Source organism: Globicephala melas, chromosome 9 (assembly GCF_963455315.2).
Source record: "Globicephala melas chromosome 9, mGloMel1.2, whole genome shotgun sequence".
Lineage (NCBI taxonomy): Eukaryota > Metazoa > Chordata > Mammalia > Artiodactyla > Delphinidae > Globicephala > Globicephala melas.
In genome coordinates, this window is record NC_083322.1 from 46741862 (window position 1) to 46760270 (window position 18409).

Here is an 18409-nt window from a genome sequence, read left to right on the forward strand (position 1 = left end):
TTCCGGATGTGTTTTGATAGAATAGGTAGAGTTGATGAGATTCACTAATGGACTTTTCACGAGGTGTGAGTCAAAGAGATAAACGGTGGCACCAGGATTTTGGGCCTGAGCAGTTAGAACAGAGTTTACATTCATGGAAATGGAGGCTGCAAGAAGGGCTTGGGGACTGGAGCTTCGTTTTGAACATAGGAAGTTTAATATTAGACATACAAGTGGAGATGTCAGGAAGGCAACTTTTTAACGGAAGAAACACAGAACTATTTTTGAATATTACTGAACCAATAGTGGCTCTTGTCAGCATAATCTAAAAGCAGTATTATCATGTTTGTGTCAGCAAACTATTTTGAAATTGAAAAAGAGCCTTGTATTGGAAAAGGTTGGAAACAGAGGTAAGTTCAAGTGACCATTTTAGTGGCCAATAAATATTATTTATCCTTTTCCTCTTCCTTTAATCCATGTTGATTTCAAATTTTGGCATCATTGTACAGATTTTGAAATCTTAATTTTGGCCTTGGGATTTTTTTTTTTTTAAATAAAGCTTGCAATGGAACTTTCTGGTAAGGAAAACCCTAAGGGTGGCAGAATTCTGTTCACTGGTGTCCATGTTCTTTCTTTTGGAAGGAAATTAGAATGTTCACTTAGGACACGTTCACTTATTATTTTTTTGCCCTCCTAACCTGTGACCTGCATGTCACTCCATGCTATTTGGGATGACAAAAGAAGGAAGGGACAGAGCTCCATGCTATTGTCAAATTTGCAATGCGAGGTTAAGAAATACATGTGTCTTGTGAAAATACTGACTGTTTTATTGTGATTTTAATTTGCATAAACACCTCATTTTAGTAGCATTGATTTGTGATGGTTCATTTTAACGTCTACCCTTCTCAGTCTTACGCGGGGAAATACGTGCCAGCCATCGCCCACCACATCCACATGCTTAACCCCGTGATGACCACGAAGATTAACCTGAAGGGAATTGCTCTTGGAGACGCATATTCTGATCCCGAGTCAGTAGGTGACTCTTTTTTCCTTTCCATTTTGTTCCTTAAGGAGAGTAAATACCCTTTAATCAGATGGACGCTCCTCTTACCCTACAGACCTAACTTCGTCAAGGGAAATACTGTTGCTCAGTTGACTTTCTAATGATTTAAATCTTCTAATTTTTACCAGATGTTTTACAGTGTCAACTTACTATATGTCAGCCTACGTTGGCTGTGAGTGCAAGTGTCAGTGTGTGTATGTACAAGTGTGTGTACCTGTGCTTGGTGTGTTTGTGTGTATTTTGTGTACATGTGTGTTGTATGAGTGTTTGTGTGGTTATGTGGTGTGTGTGTATGTTTTGTGTATATGTGTTTGTATGGTGTATTTGTGTGTTATACACAAATTGTGTGTGTGGTGTGTGTGTGTTTGTGTATGTGTGTGTGTATGTGTGTGTCGTGTGTATGTCTTATGTATGTGTGTTTGTGTGGTGTATTTTGTGTTGTGTATGCATTGTGTGTGTTGTACGTCTATGTTTGTGCGGGGTGTGTGTGTATATGTGTGTGTGTTGTCCTGCTCCGCTAATTGAGAAGTTACAAAGGGTTATTTCACAAGCAGATGGGCTTCCCTCACATCCCTCTCTCTCCATGCAGCATCTGTGTTTGCTTCTTTTCTCCTCAGATCATACAGGGCTATGCACCATTCCTGTTCCAAATTGGCTTGTTGGATGAGAAGCAGAGAAACTACTTCCAGAAGCAGTGCGATCAGTGCGTGAAATACATCCAGGAGGAGAAGTGGTCTCAGGCCTTTGAAGTGAGTTCTGTGGCCTGCGCTGCCCTGGCGCAATGAGCACCATCTGAGAAGGTCCCGGAAGCACTGCGGTGCCTGGCCTGGCTCTTTGTTGTTAGCAAAGGTGTTTCCTTGGTGCCGTCCCGAGATCAGGAGGCGAGACAGTGGGCTCGTAAGGAAGAAAAGAGCCATCTGGGTTTCTTTGAATTTACTTTGACCATATTTTAAACCTGAGATCACCTCGGGGTGTTTATCTAACTGTGTCTTTCATTAACTGTTTAGATTTCTTGAAATGCTGTGTAGGCCCTCAAGGCATCCCTACCATAAAGAAATCAGAAGAAAGGCAACCTGGAAAGTGGATGCATATGCTTCCACATGTGCTCTAAACCCTTCAGAGGGTAATATCCACACACAGTGCTCCAGCTGGGGAAGTGGCCACAGTGTAACAAATGTCACATGTTCCTGTGTGTCAGGAACAAAGAGTATAAAGGGTGGTCGCTTGAAACTTTTACAGAGAGCCATTGGCATTTGTAAATATCGCCACATCGCTCTCCTAAAATTAAATTTGAGGACCAAGTAACATAGTTATATTCTTCAACCTTTATTTTTTTTTTTTGGTTGTTTAAAATGTAAGACTATACTAAGTATTAGGATGCAGGAGGGTCTTGTTTGTTGCTCATTTGGTTTTTGGCCAGTGCAGACAAAGATCATGTGTAAGCAATCTTCCTTGGGGGGTTTTGTCACCTTTGCCATAGAGCCTGTGTGTTTGACACATTAGTAAATGAGGTGAGGACTGAATTTTGAGACCTTTAATCTTGTTACTGGGAACACAGCCTGTCACAGTTTACCTAACAGCATTGTTATTATTAAGGCCGAGGCCTGGTATTAATAGTCTTTTAGGCGCTGTAGGTCAGCTGGTTCAGATCAAAACAGGAGACATACAAACTTATGGAGAAGGGTGGGGTAACAAAGTTGTGCTCCATTTTACAAATAGGGTGCCAGGGCAGTGACTGCCCTTGTTGTGAGTTCTGACGGCAGCAAGCTGTGTAAATAGGAGAACTCAGGAAGTCCCGAGCCACTCCGCAGCACCCTGGCGGACTCCCCTTTCTGTGCCGGGACACTTGATGCGGCTGCAGAGCGTGGATTCAGAATTTCTTGTGCAATTGTGAATGTGAAGGAAAGAAGAAGGATCTTATCAGGGACATGTTGGGTCATTCTTCAACTTGCAATCACAGTATTTTCAAGACCGGTTTTAGGCTGTCTGCTGTGGTAGGCAGAAAGGGTAGAAAGGACTAAGCGTTTAGAATTTAGAATTAGTATGAGATTTTACATTGCATGAGACCCATCTGCAAGCGAGACATTTGATGTGTTTCTGAAGAAGCATATGTCAAGAGCAAACGTAAGCAGTGTCAAGAGCAAGAATATTTGATAGACTCAAAGGGATAAAGAAAGCAGAAAGATGTCTGTGGTGCGTGATCCAGCAGCCTAAGCATCCACAGGATTAGTGAAACTGTTGAAAAGTTCAGATATTGTGTGTATTCAGAGATAACGACAAGATGACCCATGAGGTCTCTCCCAAACCAGATTCATCAAAAACTAGAGAAAGCCCCCACCCCTCCCCCCACAAAAAAACTCTTGAAGGTATGCAACGTCTCTGTGACCACTGGTCCAAAATCTTGTGTGATAAATGAAAAGACTTTTGCTTTTTCACAGGAAATAGATGAAATGATACTTAGGAAAGTAATCAAGTAGTGGTAAAATGTGTTTCACGTTATGCAATACAAGACTCCAAGAAATCCTGAAACCCAAGAGAATACAAATGTCAAAATCTCAAGCCTAAATAATAAAGCCTTTTTGATGTTCTGATCCCTTAAAATGATTTAGTTAATAAAAGAGCGGTAAGTCGGAGCTGAAAGGATCAGCTTCTCTCCCGACACACACCCCTGGCGTTCGCCTTCTCATTCTCTGAATATTTTGGCTCCTGCCTCAGTGTCACTTTCCAGCATTACTCTTGTCATCATTTCTGGTGACTGAAGTCTCCACATGGATGATCTTTTTAATGCTTGGTCCCTCAGTTTCTTAGTCTCCTCTCATTTAGTGATCTTGTTCTCTTTACCTTAGCTGCTTATTCCCATTACCCCCTGCAAAAAAGCCAGCAATCACTCCACAATCTCAGATTCAACAGATTCAAACGTCTTCCCCCAGCTGCCACCTCCCTTCCTCCCAGCTCACTTCTCTGAATTACAGTCCTGCAACCCCATTGTCTTTCAGTCCATGGATCCTACTACCTCTTCATGGTCCCCTACCCCTGCAGGTCTTAATTTCTCTAATTACCCAACATAAACCCAAGCTCAGTCATTACATACATTCCCCACCTACGGCCCCCCTTTGCACCTCCTCCAACTCCTTTGGCCAAACCACAGTCCTGGCTAGATGCCCCTCTCTACCACTCCATGCCTGCCTTTGTGCAGCTCAACATGACCTGAGAAAAGCACACAAGTATGCTGACTGCTCTCACCTTCAGCTGATGACCAGGTTTTCAATGTTAGCAGTCCAAAGATAACTTCCACCAGTTCCAAGCGCCTGGGTGTATGTCCATATCCTCTGCCCTGTCTCCTTGTACATGGGTGAGTGGTCAATGATCATGTTATGGTAACCCTTCCCCACAAGACTCACTCCCGCAGTCGGGGCCTTTGGGCTCACTGTTTCCTCTACTTGGAAAGTTCTTTTCCTAGATGTCTTCCGGGCTTGCTTCCTTCCTTCCAACAGGTCTTTACTCAAATGCCACCTTCTAAGTGAGACCCGTTTCCTCCTCTCTGCAGTGTCCCCCACACCCACCACCCAGGCACACACACCCCACAGGCACCCGTGGCACTTCCTGTACCCTTCTCCTTGTTAGTTTTCTCCTTAGCCCTTATCATTCTCTAATACACTGCATATTTTACCTGTGAATGCTTGTTTATCGTACCCTCTAGAATATAAGCTCTATGAGGGAGCATTTTCGGCCTGCCTTGTTCACTGCTGTTTCCCCAATGCCTTGGACAGTGTCTATAGCGCAGAGAAGATGTGTGGGAAGTGGTTGTTGAATGAAACAGTTATTGAATAAATGAAATGACAAATGCCTGTATATTTTTACCCACCCTGATGTTTTCCTCCTTCCTTTCTCCCCTCTCTCCCAACCTAGTTACTGGATAAGCTGCTAGATGGTGAGTTAATAAGCGAGCCTTCCTACTTCCAGAATGTTACAGGATGTTCTAATTACTACAACCTTTTACAGTGCACGGTAATGACAACAATTTTAAAAAACATAATAGTGTTTACTTAAAACTTTTGGCAAAACCAAACTTCCTCCAATTTAAGAAATAGGAGAGCTGACTTTACACTAGACAAACATGTCCAAACTCTATTGCATTATTTGGTATACTAATCTATAGGATTTTTTACCCTGCCAGTGTTGTATACATTATAATCTGACCATTGAGAGTGCGTGATATTCCAGATAACTCAAAAAAAGTCTCCGATTAACACAGTTTCCCCCACTAGAGCTTGTTATACAGAAGTTCTTTTGTGAAGGAGACAGGCCAGGATTGCAGTTATGGGTATCAGGTCCCAGAGCTCCAATCCTGTAGTGAGTTTCTTGAAAATGCCCACATTATTTGTTCTGTACTTAAGACAGCTTGGATAACCCAAACTGCCAAAGCCTTTATGAAAATATTTGCTTTGTCTTACTTTTAACATAAGATGTTTCATGCATTCAGTACGGCCCTCACTTCAAGCCCTCTGGAATATTTCTCAAAGTATTCAAATAGTTTCTTTCATAAAAGTGGGCCAAAATTTGATGCCTTTTGGGTAGAATTAATCAAATAAGATAGAGGGAGCCAGACTGGGGATTTGGATTTGTATAACCATGTCTAGTGGATATGACAATACATTCTGTTTTTAAAATTGCCTTACTTATTAACTATTTTGTAAATAAAATATAAAGCTAATTTCAATGGAATTTGCCAACCCTGTGGTTTTGGATTTAGATTCTACCAAGAGAAAAACATACGCTAGGCAAGAAAGAAGCAAAATTTGTGATTAATTTTTTTTCTTTACAAAGAGAATGTATTCACAGTTAGCAAAAAATATTGATGATTCACAAAATTGTTGATTTCAAACTCTTTTTTTTATCCTTTTGTAACTTTTTAAAAACAGCATTTACTCCTTTTTTTTTTCTTTTAGCGTAATGAATCTTACAGAGACTTTTATGAAGTATTTTTAAAAAATAAGGCTCATGGACAACTTCTCTTTTGTCTTATGTCCTTCATAAGGTATCATCTGTTTTTACACTTGATATATTTTCCTCCTTAAATTATGGTCAGCTGATTATTTTGTGTGTGTGGTTTTAATAAACGGCAGAACATGAAAAAGAAATCCTCAGGTTTTAATCCACCTCATCACCTCCCTGGCCCCTTGTGGTCCATTTCACCTTCTTTTCCGAGAGCCTCCAACAAGGAGCAAATTGATTTTGATAATCTCGCCTCTTCATTTTTCCTATTTTTGCCTTGAATGGGGTTTTTAATTGGAGTTACAGATCACAAAAGTTTTGTTGTTACAAAAAGGAAAAATCCAGCATTTGCAAATTGGATACTGGCTCCAAGAGTATCAGGTCATCCAGATTTGCTTGGTAAAATTGAATTTCCCCAACCCTCCAAGTTAAAATATTCAGGGTAGAGACCAGTTAATAGTGGTGTCACATCTTGTTCATTGTGATATATCTTAGGAGAAATTTGAAGCTTTCCCCAGAGTACTGTTCCCACCACCCACTCGTTTTCCCTAATATTTTTCTGATGCCAGGAACCTGAGGACCAAAGTTACTACAGGAAATTTTTGTCCCTCCCACAAGTGAGACAAGCCATCCACGTGGGAAACCAGGCTTTTAGTGATGGATCCAAAGTTGAAAAGTACTTGCGAGAAGATACAGTAAAGTCAGTGAAACCATGGTTAACTGAAATCATGAATAATTATAAGGTAAGAGACTTAACTTTAGTTACTGTCTATTTTAGGAACTTTTCAGATCACCCAAAGCAGAAGTGACCTTCTTTTATTCTTAATTTGACTCCTGCCTTTTTTTACTTTTATGATATCTTACAAATATAAGTAACAACTGCTGCATTGTTTGATTTCTTTGAATTAAAAATTTTATTTTTTTCCTTCTAATTAAATCACTTTCCCCCGAAAGTTCCTAAAAATGAAATTCTCTTTGGCACATGACACCTCTCATCATTTCTTGAAAATAGACAGAGAGCAGAGCCGAGAAGATGACTGACCTTGTGTAAGCCAATTTTCCCTTATTGTTTGCTTTATTATGTTAATCCCAATGAAGTCAGGGGTAAATGAAATCAACTGGTTATTCCAAAAATGCTTTTTGCTTGATAATTGCATTCATTCACGTTGCTCAATCACAGTTTCTTCAGGGCCGCTTTAAGCCAAACGTTGTGCTAGTCTGTCAGGTTGAAGCATTGAATGAGACAATGTCCCTGTTTCGAGGCATGTAAAGTCAATCACTGTGTTATCTGACTGAGATGTTCTGCCTGATTTGCTGCTGGTGGTACCAGAGGTTCAAGCAAAGGAACTGTGGACCCTCGAATTCTCACTGTGAGGGAAGGACACCATGAGCAGGTGACAGGGAGACAGTCATCCTGTGCATTTCTTTCCCCTTTATTTCTCTTCTTACCTCCTCCTCTGATCCTCCAGGACTGTTAGCATATGTCCTAGGCATGGTCTGGGGGTAGCTCAACAGGATAAGTGTGTTATGATAGAGAAGATCACCACCAGAGGTGATCCACTTTCTCTCTGTTTCCTGCAGAGGCAAGAGTAATGTTTGGAATGAACAAAAAACAGGGCAACCAGTAACCAGCACATGAATCAGACAAAAGGCAACCTCTCCTCAAGATACTTTATTTCTATCTGTCCAAAAATTGTCCTAATATACTGCTTTTATTTGAACCAGACTCTTTACTGCCATTTTCTGACATAAGGAAAACACATTTCAGCAATGTCTAAGTTAGGAATAGTGTATCTTGGGATTGTTCAGTGCACAACCTTCAGTACTACCCAGAGAGCCCTTGACCTAATACACCCTTACTAGATTGTGTTTTAGAATATGCCCGACCTAGAAGACCTATTTTCTGATCCTGCCTCTAGTACACAGAGTTTGAATCCTAGACATACAATTTTTTTTTTTTTTTTTTGCGGTACACGGGCCTCTCACTGTTGTGGCCTCTCCCCTTGCGGAGCACAGGCTATGGACACGCAGGCTCAGCGGCCATGGCTCACGGGCCTAGCTGCTCTGCGGCATGTGGGGTCTTCCCGGACCGGGACACGAACCCACGTCCCCTGCATTGGCAGGTGGACTCTCAACCACTGCGCCACCAGGGAAGCCCTAGACATACAACTTTTATTCAAAATAATCTAAGGCCAATGGCATGCAGAGTCTACACACCCATTATATACCTGCAGAACTTCATGAAATACTTACTTTGTAGGCAAGAAAGGGCCTAACTAGATGAGGTCAGGATTTCAGCCACTCTTGTGTTTGGTTCTGTGAGGGAAATGTAGTGGCCCTTAGTGCTTGCCTGCTTGGAGCCTTCTCTGAGCACCTTCAGGTTGTCCTCTTCTCTGAGGTCTCAGACCATGTGCTCTCTACTGCTGTGGTCACACTTAGCACACTGTACTGCCATTGTGGGCTGTCAGTCATAGCACCAGCCTTGAGCAGATGTCAGTAACACATGAATGAATGAATGAATGAAAATTCAGTTCTATAAATTAGTGGTCTATCAAAAATATATCTAATAAACTTGTTCATAATCCATCAGGTATTTATTATCCACAAATTTATTAAACCAAAAAGAGCTTAGCACTTATGTTTTCAAGATGTAAACACTGGGCTATAATGTAACATTAAGGAATGCAAAATGTTTTTTTTGAGTGGAGAGCAGATAAGGAAGTTCCCATGTATATTTTTCTGTGCCCTTGCAAGATAGGTTTTCTCACTGTATAAATTTAACTAGAGTGTGATTGCTTTCTCAGCCAAGTGAGGATAGCGTGAGACATATAGTTCACCTGATGGTGTAAACTCTCCTGGTATTGGCTGATCGCCATACAGTGTCCACTTGCTTGATAAGGGAGAATATGCTGATTAAAAATGAGCCTGCACCTTGATATTTAAAGATATCTGTTTCTGTTTCCCATGTATCCTAAACCTATCAATGTGAATTCCAGTGAAATCAGAATGTTTTCTAAACTTTCAAACTCTGAATCAGTTGTCAGAAAAAGAGAATAGATTAGTGGTGCAGATAAACCATGTTTCCAGAAAGAAAGAGGATAAAGTATGCAGTCAGTCTGAGTGCAGACCAAAAAGTGGCTGTTGCTGAAACAGACCACATATGCATGGCTACAGCTGGCATAGCCCACAGGGCAGCGATTATCCTTGGCTTGTCTGTTAATGGTGGTGAACCTCAATGTGTATGCAGTGGAATCAGAACAATCTAGGTTGGCTTAAAACATTAGTACCCTCAAGGTTATATTTATGTAAGACTCAGTAGTAATTTGTCATAGAAAATAGTGCACATGCTTCTATTCATAGGAACATGGAAGTCTCTTTCTAGTACTAGATTCATTTTATGCAATGTGGGATATCTGATGGGCTGAGGAAGACCTTCATCAGTTTCTGGAAACTAATAGAACTAAAAGAACAAGGGTGTAGTACATCAGTTTCTGTACAGACTATGTGAAAACATAATCCTTTTCTTGTAAAGACCTACAGGGGATGTGTACTCAAAGTCATCCTCTTTTCAGTAATTTCAAATATTTAGGTGGTAAATTGAAATATCATTTTAGCAGTTTCCAGAACAACTAGAGTGAGAAATAATCTGTTGGACTATTGGAATTCATGATTAAATCAGATCATGGTTAAATATTATCACGATTTCTAGGAGTTACCTGGGTCCATGGCACATGGTGGTTATAAGCATGGGTTCTCACGTTAGATATTTTGAGTTTGAATTCTGTTTCCACTATTCACTGGCTATGTTCCTTTGGGGGAGGATACTTAAAACACTCTGTGCTTCAGCTTCCTCATCTGTGAAATGGGAATAATAATGGTACTTACAGGTGAGTTCTTATGAGGTTTAAATAGATTATGTAGATAAAACACTTAAAACAATGACTGGTGCTTAGAAAGTGCTTGAAAATATAAGCTATTACTGATGATGTTCAACACATTTCAGCAGAAGCCTTTAAACACCTGCTACATACAAAAGTTATACAAAAAACCATGGAAAACACAAAAGTAAAAAAGACTTGACAGACTTCTGGTTTCCAGTCTGGCATGTCAGGAACTTGGAAGTTACCATTCTGTCCTAACAACAAGTAAAAAGCTGAACAAACTGAAAAAGCAACAACTCCTCTTAGACCTGTGAGAGAAGTGAAGTCATCACAGGGCAAACTACTTCACAAACAGGAGAGACCGACAGGTGGGTACAGAGAATCACTTTTCTAAGCAGAAATCCATGAGCAGAAACCTCCACAAGAACCAGTGCCAGGATAGGAAAACCTGAGCTGTAATTCATGAATTACTGGAGGCTCAGTGGGGATAAGCCTGAGCCTTAAAAACTCCAGGGGAATCCAGTCATGGGAGGAAGCCCCCACTTTTGTAGTTTTATCTCCAGGAGTCCTGCAATGTCTTCACAGTGAATACTGGTGAAAAATTCCTTCTGCTTATGGCAGGAGGAGGTAAAAGTAACCACCTTGAAATACACCAGAGCATTTTGTTTTCTGTAACAAGGCCTGCCCTCAGAAAGCTATTTTACCACAGCCTAACCCACTGAGGGGTTATCAGAGCCTGATCTACCTGTGGGAAGGGAAATACTCAACTTCAGCTCTAGACTTCCATGTGAGGGAAAGGAAACACCCAATTCCAGCTGCCTTTAGCTATGCTGTCCCACCTAAGAGGTGAGGGGGAGCAACTGCAAAGCACTGGTGAGGTTCGCTGTCCAGGGTCATAGGCTCCTAAAAGACTGAGACCTAATCCTAGGACTCTAGTATGCTTCCCATCCCCCACATCTTACCACCATGTTACAAAAGGGTTATTTACCACAGTACCCTGTATCCATCCAGTGCATCATGTACATCTTTCAACAAAAAATTACCAGGCATACTAAAAGGCAAAAACCACACTTTAAAAAGACTGAACGAGCATTAGAACCAGAGTCAGATAGGACAGGGATGTTGAAATTATCAGACCAGGAATTTTTGCAAACTATGATTAATATGCTAAGGGCTTCAGTGGAAAAAGTAGGCAACATACAATAATAGATGGATAATGTAAGCAAAGATATGGAAATTCTAAGAAAGAATGACAAAGGAAATGCTAGAAATCAAAAACTGTAACAGAAATGAAGAATGCCTTTGATGGGCTCTTTAGTAGACTACATGGCTGAGGAAAGAATTGCTGATCTTGAGGATATGACAGTAGAAACTTCCAAAACTGAAAAGCAAAGGGAACAGAGACTGAACAAAACCAGAAAATCCAAAAACTGTGGAACAACTATAAAAGATGTAACATATGCATAATGGGAATACCAGAAAGAAAAGAGAGAAAGGAACAGAAACAAAATCTGAAGAAATAATGATTGAGAATTTTCCCAAGTTAATGTCAGACACCAAACCACAGATCCAGGAAGCTCAGAGAACACCAAACAAACAAATGCCAAAAAACGACACCTAGGTATATCATATGTAAACTTTAGAAAATCAGACATAAAGAAAAAAACCTTGAAAGAAGCCAGAGAGGGGAAAAAACACCTTACCTATAAAGAAGCAAAGGTACGAATTACATCTGACTTCTCCTCAGAAACCATGGAAGCGAAAAGAGAATGAAATATCTGAAGAGTTGAGAGAAGAAAAATCACCAACCTAGGATTCTGTGTCCTATGAAACTGTCCCTCAGAAATGGGGCAGAAATAAAGATGTTTTCAGACAATTACAAATTGAAGGAATTTATTGCCAGTAGACCTACCTTGCAAATTATGTTAAAAGAAGTTCTTCACAGGGAAGGATAATGTTATAGATCGGAAACTCAGCTCTATATAAAGAAAATAAAAGTATTGGAGAATGAATAAGTGAAGATGGCATGATTGTCTATGTAGAAAATCTGAAAGAATCAATAGAAAAGCTCCTGGAACTAATAAGTGATTATAGCAAAGTTGCAAGATACAGAGTTAATATACAAACACCAATCACTTTTCAATATACCAGCAATGAACAAGTGGAATTTGAAATTAAAAATCCAAAACCATTTACATCAGTACCAAAACTATTGAAATACTTAGGCATAAATACAACAAATTATGTACAAACCTATATGCAGAAAACTACAAAAGTTTGATGAATGAAATCAAAGAACTAAATAAATAGAGAGATATTCCATGTTCATGAATAGGAAGGCTTAATATTATCAAAATGTCAGTTCTTCCCAACTTGATCTACACGTTCAATGAAATCTCAACCAAAATCTCAGCAAGTTATTTTATGGGTATTGGCAAACTAATTCTAAAGTTTATATGGAAAGGCAGAGACTCAGAATAGCCAACTCAGTATTGAAGGAGAAGAACAAAGTCAGATGAATGACACTTCTTGACTTGGAAACTTAATATAAAACTGCAATAATTAAGACAGTATAGGGCTTCCCTGGTGGCGCAGTGGTTGAGAGTCCGCCTGCTGATGCAGGGGACACGGGTTCGTGCCCCGGTCCGGGAAGATCCCACATGCCACAGAGCGGCTGGGCCCGTGAGCCGTGGCCACAGAGCCTGTGTGACCAGAGCCTGTGCTCCGCAACGGGAGAGGCCACAACAGTGAGAGGCCCGCGTACCACACACACAAAAAAAGACAGTATAGTATTGACTGGAGAACAGACAAATAGATAAATGGAAGAGAATAGAGAGCCCAGAAATAGACTCACATAAATATAGTCAGCTGATCATTGACAAAGGAGCAAAGGCAATACAATGAGCAACGTCACTTATGAGCATATATGTACAAATCCTAAACAGAATATTAATACAACCTAATCCACCAGTGAATAAAAAAGATCAGGTTGGGTTGATCCTATGAATGCAAGGATATTTTTGTATTAGAAGTTCTATCATGTAATTTACCACCTAAAATGTTAAAAGAGAAAAATTTTCTATCTTAATAGATGCAAAAAAGTGGATTTGATAAAATTAAAACCCACTTAGGATAAAAATTTTTAGCAAACGAGGAATAGTATCTGTATTAATTTCATATGCTTGCTCTAATTGATTACCACAAACTTGATGGCATAAACTACAGAAATTTATTTTCTCGCAGTTCTGGAGGTTAGAAATCCAAAGTCACTTTCACTGGGCTGAAACCAAGGTGTCAATAGGGTGGCTGTAATGGGATAATCCATTCCAGCTTCTGGTGGCTGTTGGCCTTCCTTGGCTTGTGGCCATATTATTCTAACATCTGCCTCTGTGGTCACATTGCCCTCTCCTCTTCTGTGGTCAAATATCATCTGCCTCCCTCTTAGAAGAATACATGAGATTGCATTTAAGGACCTCCTAGATAATCTCCCCATCTCAAGATGCTTAAGTTAATCACACATGCAAAGTCTCTATTTTTTAATTAATTAATTAATTTATTTATTTATTTATTCTGCATAAGGTAACATTCACTGGTTCCAGGGATTAGGACTAGATATGTTGTGACAGGGCATTATTTAGCCTACCATAGTATGAGACTTTCTTGACCTAATAAAAATCTACCAGTAAGCATTATTCTGTTCTATAAAACATAATATGCATTCCCTTTAAAGTCAGAGTTCATGATGATGTAAACAAATAAAAAATGAATGGGAGAAAAATCCAATTAATAAATGTGTAAGAAATAATGGAATAGAAAATCATTATTTGACAAATAGAACAGTAATAATTGCTTCAGGAAAGAATCATCAGTGGATACTAACATCAGTTAGTGAAAGTATGATGAGAATCAGAATGTTTACATAGCCTCAAAGTATCCTCCTTCAAAATATTTATGATGAAGGGGAAAATAGTAGCTTTATAGTGGAGAAGTCTAGCATATGAACCAAAGGATCTAAGTTAACATCACCAGTAATGGGACAAATCAACATTTGTGCCTCCTGATATGTTGCACTGAGAAGGACACAACAACACTAATGTGTGTTGCCAAAAATGAATGAATTTGATCATGAGGCAACAGCAGACGAACTCAAATTAGGGGACAAATTTAGCCACAAAATAACTGGCTGGTACTTGTCAAAGGACATGAATGACACACACATACCTACACACACACAAACACTGAGGGATTAAGGAGACTTTACAACTAAATATATATAACATGTGACCTTTTATTACATCCAGGATCAGAAAAAGGTTATTAAGGGACAAGTGGAAATTTTTTAATAAAATCTGTAGCAAGAAAATATCACTGTTAATTTTCTGGTTTTGATGATTGCATGGTGGTTATTTAAAACGTTAATATTTTGAAGGCTACATAAAGAGTATGCAGGATTTCTTTATACTATTTCTTTAGCAGCTTGATTGAAGATATAATTCACATAATACAGAATTCACCCATTTAAAATGTTCAAGTCTGTAGTTTTTTGTTTGTTTGTTTTTTGTTTTTTGTGGTACGCGGGCCTCTCACTGTTGTGGCCTCTCCCGTTGTGGAGCACAGGCTCCGGACATGCAGGCTCATGGGCCTAGCCGCTCTGCGGCATGCGGGATCTTCCCGGACCGGGGCACGAACCCATGTCCCCTGCATCGGCAGGTGGACTCTCAACCACTGCGCCACCAGGGAAGCCCCAAGTCTGTAGTTTTTTAAATATGCACAAATTTTTGCAACCATCATCACTGTTTAATTTTAGAATATTTTTGTCATGTTCTCCCCACACCCCTTATGCTTTAGCAGTAATTCCCATTTTCTCCCTCCCTCCACCCCCTGGAAACCACTAATCTACTGTATGTGTGGATTTGCCTGTTTTGGATATTGCCTATAAATGGAATAGTATTATATAGTGGTTCTCTCTGTGGGGTAGACAGACGGGGGTGGGGATAGGGGAGAAGTTCACTGGGTAGATTCAGTGATATTGGTACTATACTAGTTCTTAAGGTGGCTGGTGCATCTGTGAATGTATATTTATTCTTATACTTCCTAACCTACGGATATGTTATAATACATTCTTTGGTGTATATATAATATATACAATAAAATTTTGAAGGAGGTAGACTGTGATTAGTGCTTTGCAGAGATTTAATTGACCATGTTGTGAGCATGTGGGCTGCTTAGTATGGCCATGACTTTAAAGTCCCTCAGCATACTTCAGAGAATTATGAGGCATTGTGGTGGAGGCAAGGACACTGATCTGCTCTCACAGAGAATTCCATCAGTTTTCCTCGCTGGTAGACATTGATTACATAATCCAAAATAACAGGTAATTAAAATAATCTTTTTCTACCTGGCTCTCTATGCTCATTGGTGGGTAGCCAATTTACTTGCAAATTATGTTACAACTCCCTGATGGTGATGTTAAAATATGTTCGGTGTCAGAAGTCAAGCTGCCTGGAATTGAAGTTCTCCCTTTCACTTCCTAATCTGTAAAATTCTATCTCATAGACAACAAACCGTGTAAGGGCAGCCATCTTACCTTCTTGTTCACCACTCTGTACCCAGGGCCTACCACTGTGCCTGGCACATAGTAGGCACTCAACAAACGTTAATAATGAAAGAAGAATTGTCTTGGGAACAAAGGAAGTAATAAAAGGCTTCACAGAGAGTAGATGTTGCTTAGAACATTTTACTTCCCTTAATCTTCTGTTTTCCTACCATTCTTAAACTGTCCTTCCACTTCAGCTGTGGTTCACATTGCTCTCTTTGCATTAGAAGTGCCTGGGAAGCTTTAAACAATACTTAATTACGACCCCCTCCACCAAAGGTTCTGATTTAGTTGCCTAGTATAGCAACTAACACATAGTAGTGTGCCGTAAACTTTGAAGAAAGGAAGGAGGGATGGAAGGAAGGAAAGGGGTGGGGAAAGGACAGAATGACAGAAAGAAGACAGATGATCTGTTCATTTACATCATAAGCTGTCTTTATAGTAAACTTATTTGAATTTTAGTAAGTGCAAATAATTCACCACTCCAGTTACTATTGATTATATTATGCATGTTATATTCCTTCCTCTTTTAAGCAGCATTTTTTAAAAAACAAAAACAAATACACTGATTGTAAGATGTATCCTGATTTTCAAAGTAATAAAATATAGTAGCGGGTGGATAGATAGATAGATAGATAGATGGACAGATAGATAGGGATAGGGCATCTCTAAAATCTAAGAAATGCAGCCCATACCCCATAAAAGCTATTGGTTTTGAATCCCGTGTTCTTTGTAGAAGTCCCCCGGTCCTTAGTACTTTATGATAAAGAAGTTACATTTTCTTATGAAGATTCTTGCTAGAGATTCTGAATATGTTTCCAACCTCCATTTCTCTGTTTGGTTGCAGCTCTTGCCTTCCTAAAAATATATAAGCTATATTTTCAAAGACTAAGAGTACATGAGAGAGAGAATGTGAGTGTGTGTTTGTGAGTGTGTGTGTGTGTGTGTGTGTGTGTGTGGTGTATTTCCTGTATGAAACCATTATTTCAAAAAAACAGGAGCTACAGCTCTAGAGGCCATTTGGATCCAAAGCAAAATGTTGCCCTTGGATTGAGGTTGCCCTTGTTGCTAAGTTGTCTAGAAGGCCACTGATGTTTTAAGAGGTACCATCTCCAAAGGCTAATACCTCCATATGCTTTTGCTTTTAAAGGTTAAATTGCCCTTGGGTAGGGCTTAGTTTGCTGTGTTTAAAAGTTCATCTAGTCAGGAAATTGTAAATATAAAGTTACATTTCCCTGTCACTTATCATTCTGCAGCTCATTAAGTTTCAACTAATTGCATCTTCAGAATTCAGGATCTTAATGCTTCTCAGCTTCACCACCAGACTGAAATCTTAACACCCAGCTCGTCAAGAGTTTTATTTACTTATCCTAGGCTATCAAAAGCTCTTCTTTTAGAAATGGGCAATTCCTGGCTAATGGATGTGACTTAGAAGTTTGAAAGGTAAATTTTTCTAGTAAATCTAAGTCATTTTAGCAGTCATTTTAATTGCTTGTGGCATTTTCCTTCATAACATCTTCTGATGGCAAAATGTCAATGGTGATAGTGCCAGGAAACTAGATTTGATAAATGTCTAGCGTACCAATAAAAATTTAACACTTAATTGGGTCCGATTCAACTGCTAAGTTGGACTCTGAGCTTCCATCGGACCGTGATGGGAAAAGTCTAGCTTTGTTGACTATAATCTGATATGATCACTTTTCTTTCAAACCCTTTGAAGACCATAAAGAGAATGCCAGTACCATTCTGTGAAAAACTTCTGTGAGGAGGGAGTAGTTTTTAGGGAAGCATAACAGAAGAGAGGGAAGCTAATCCTGGGACATGTGTTTTATGTAATCATACTATCAATAAGCAATCATCACTTTGCAGGCAAATAAAAATAGTATGCATTTGAAAATCAGTTACACTGTCGAGTTCCTTGTGAATTACTTTTACCTATTTTAGTTATAATCCAAGTGCAAGAACAGCAGTAATTTTTTTTTTTTTTTGCGGTACGCGGGCCTCTCACTGTTGTGGCCTCTCTCGTTGCGGAGCACAGGCTCCAGACGCACAGGCTCAGCGGCCATGGCCCACGGGCCCAGCCGCTCCGCGGCACATGGGATCCTCCCGGACCAGGGCACGAACCCGTGTCCCCTGTATCGGCAGGCGGACTCTCAACCACTGCGCCACCAGGGAAGCCCAGCAGTAATTTTTTTTAATGAGGCATGCTTCTCCTGGGCTTCTTTGATTTTTAAGCATTTCAATGAATAAAAGGAAAAAAGCATACCCATAAGTTATTAAACAGATTTTGATTTCACCCCAAATTGCCATGCTATTGACGCCTTTTCTTGTTTGTCCTTTAAGCTGATGTTGGGATGAAATACTCAAATGAGAACCAGCATATATTTTTATTTACTCTTATTTCTTTAAGCCATTTGATAATATATTCTGCTGTGTGAATTGGTTTATTTCAAATTGCTTTGCTTGTTGATGATGTGTTGTTTGAAGGTACCTCATGCTCAAAACATTAGAAGGTACGTTTGTGATTTATGGCAACATAAAAGTAGAATTTAATCTGGAGCCACCCAAATACAGCAGAGTAAGGGTGTTACAAGAAGAAAGATATTAAGTGGTGATACCATTTGTTATGTAGATTCCAGGGACCTAAAAATCAACAAGCTAAGAAACGCACATTTAAATCCAGTTGCTATGAAATCCAGCTGGTATGAAACACAGGCAATTACATCAGTTGACTTTACTTTGAAAAGATAAATACGGAAAGCGTGAGAAGAGTATTGCTTTCTGGAAACAATGAGGAATATCTCTTGTGCAATCATGTCACCACGCTGCAGTAGCTTCTCAGTCTTTATTTCTTGTGTCTTAGTATAACAGAAGATGCAAAACAATGCCAACATG

The 18409-nt window shown here is 39.6% G+C and overlaps 1 protein-coding gene across 1 annotated transcript in view; it reads left to right on the top strand.

Annotated features, from left to right (window-relative positions):
• CPVL (carboxypeptidase vitellogenic like) overlaps window positions 1-18409 on the top strand; it is a 99200-nt gene that overhangs the window by 44877 nt on the left and 35914 nt on the right. The window contains 1 exon segment of the mRNA XM_060305477.1: window positions 6607-6780. Coding sequence (XP_060161460.1) covers window positions 6607-6780 — 174 coding nt within the window.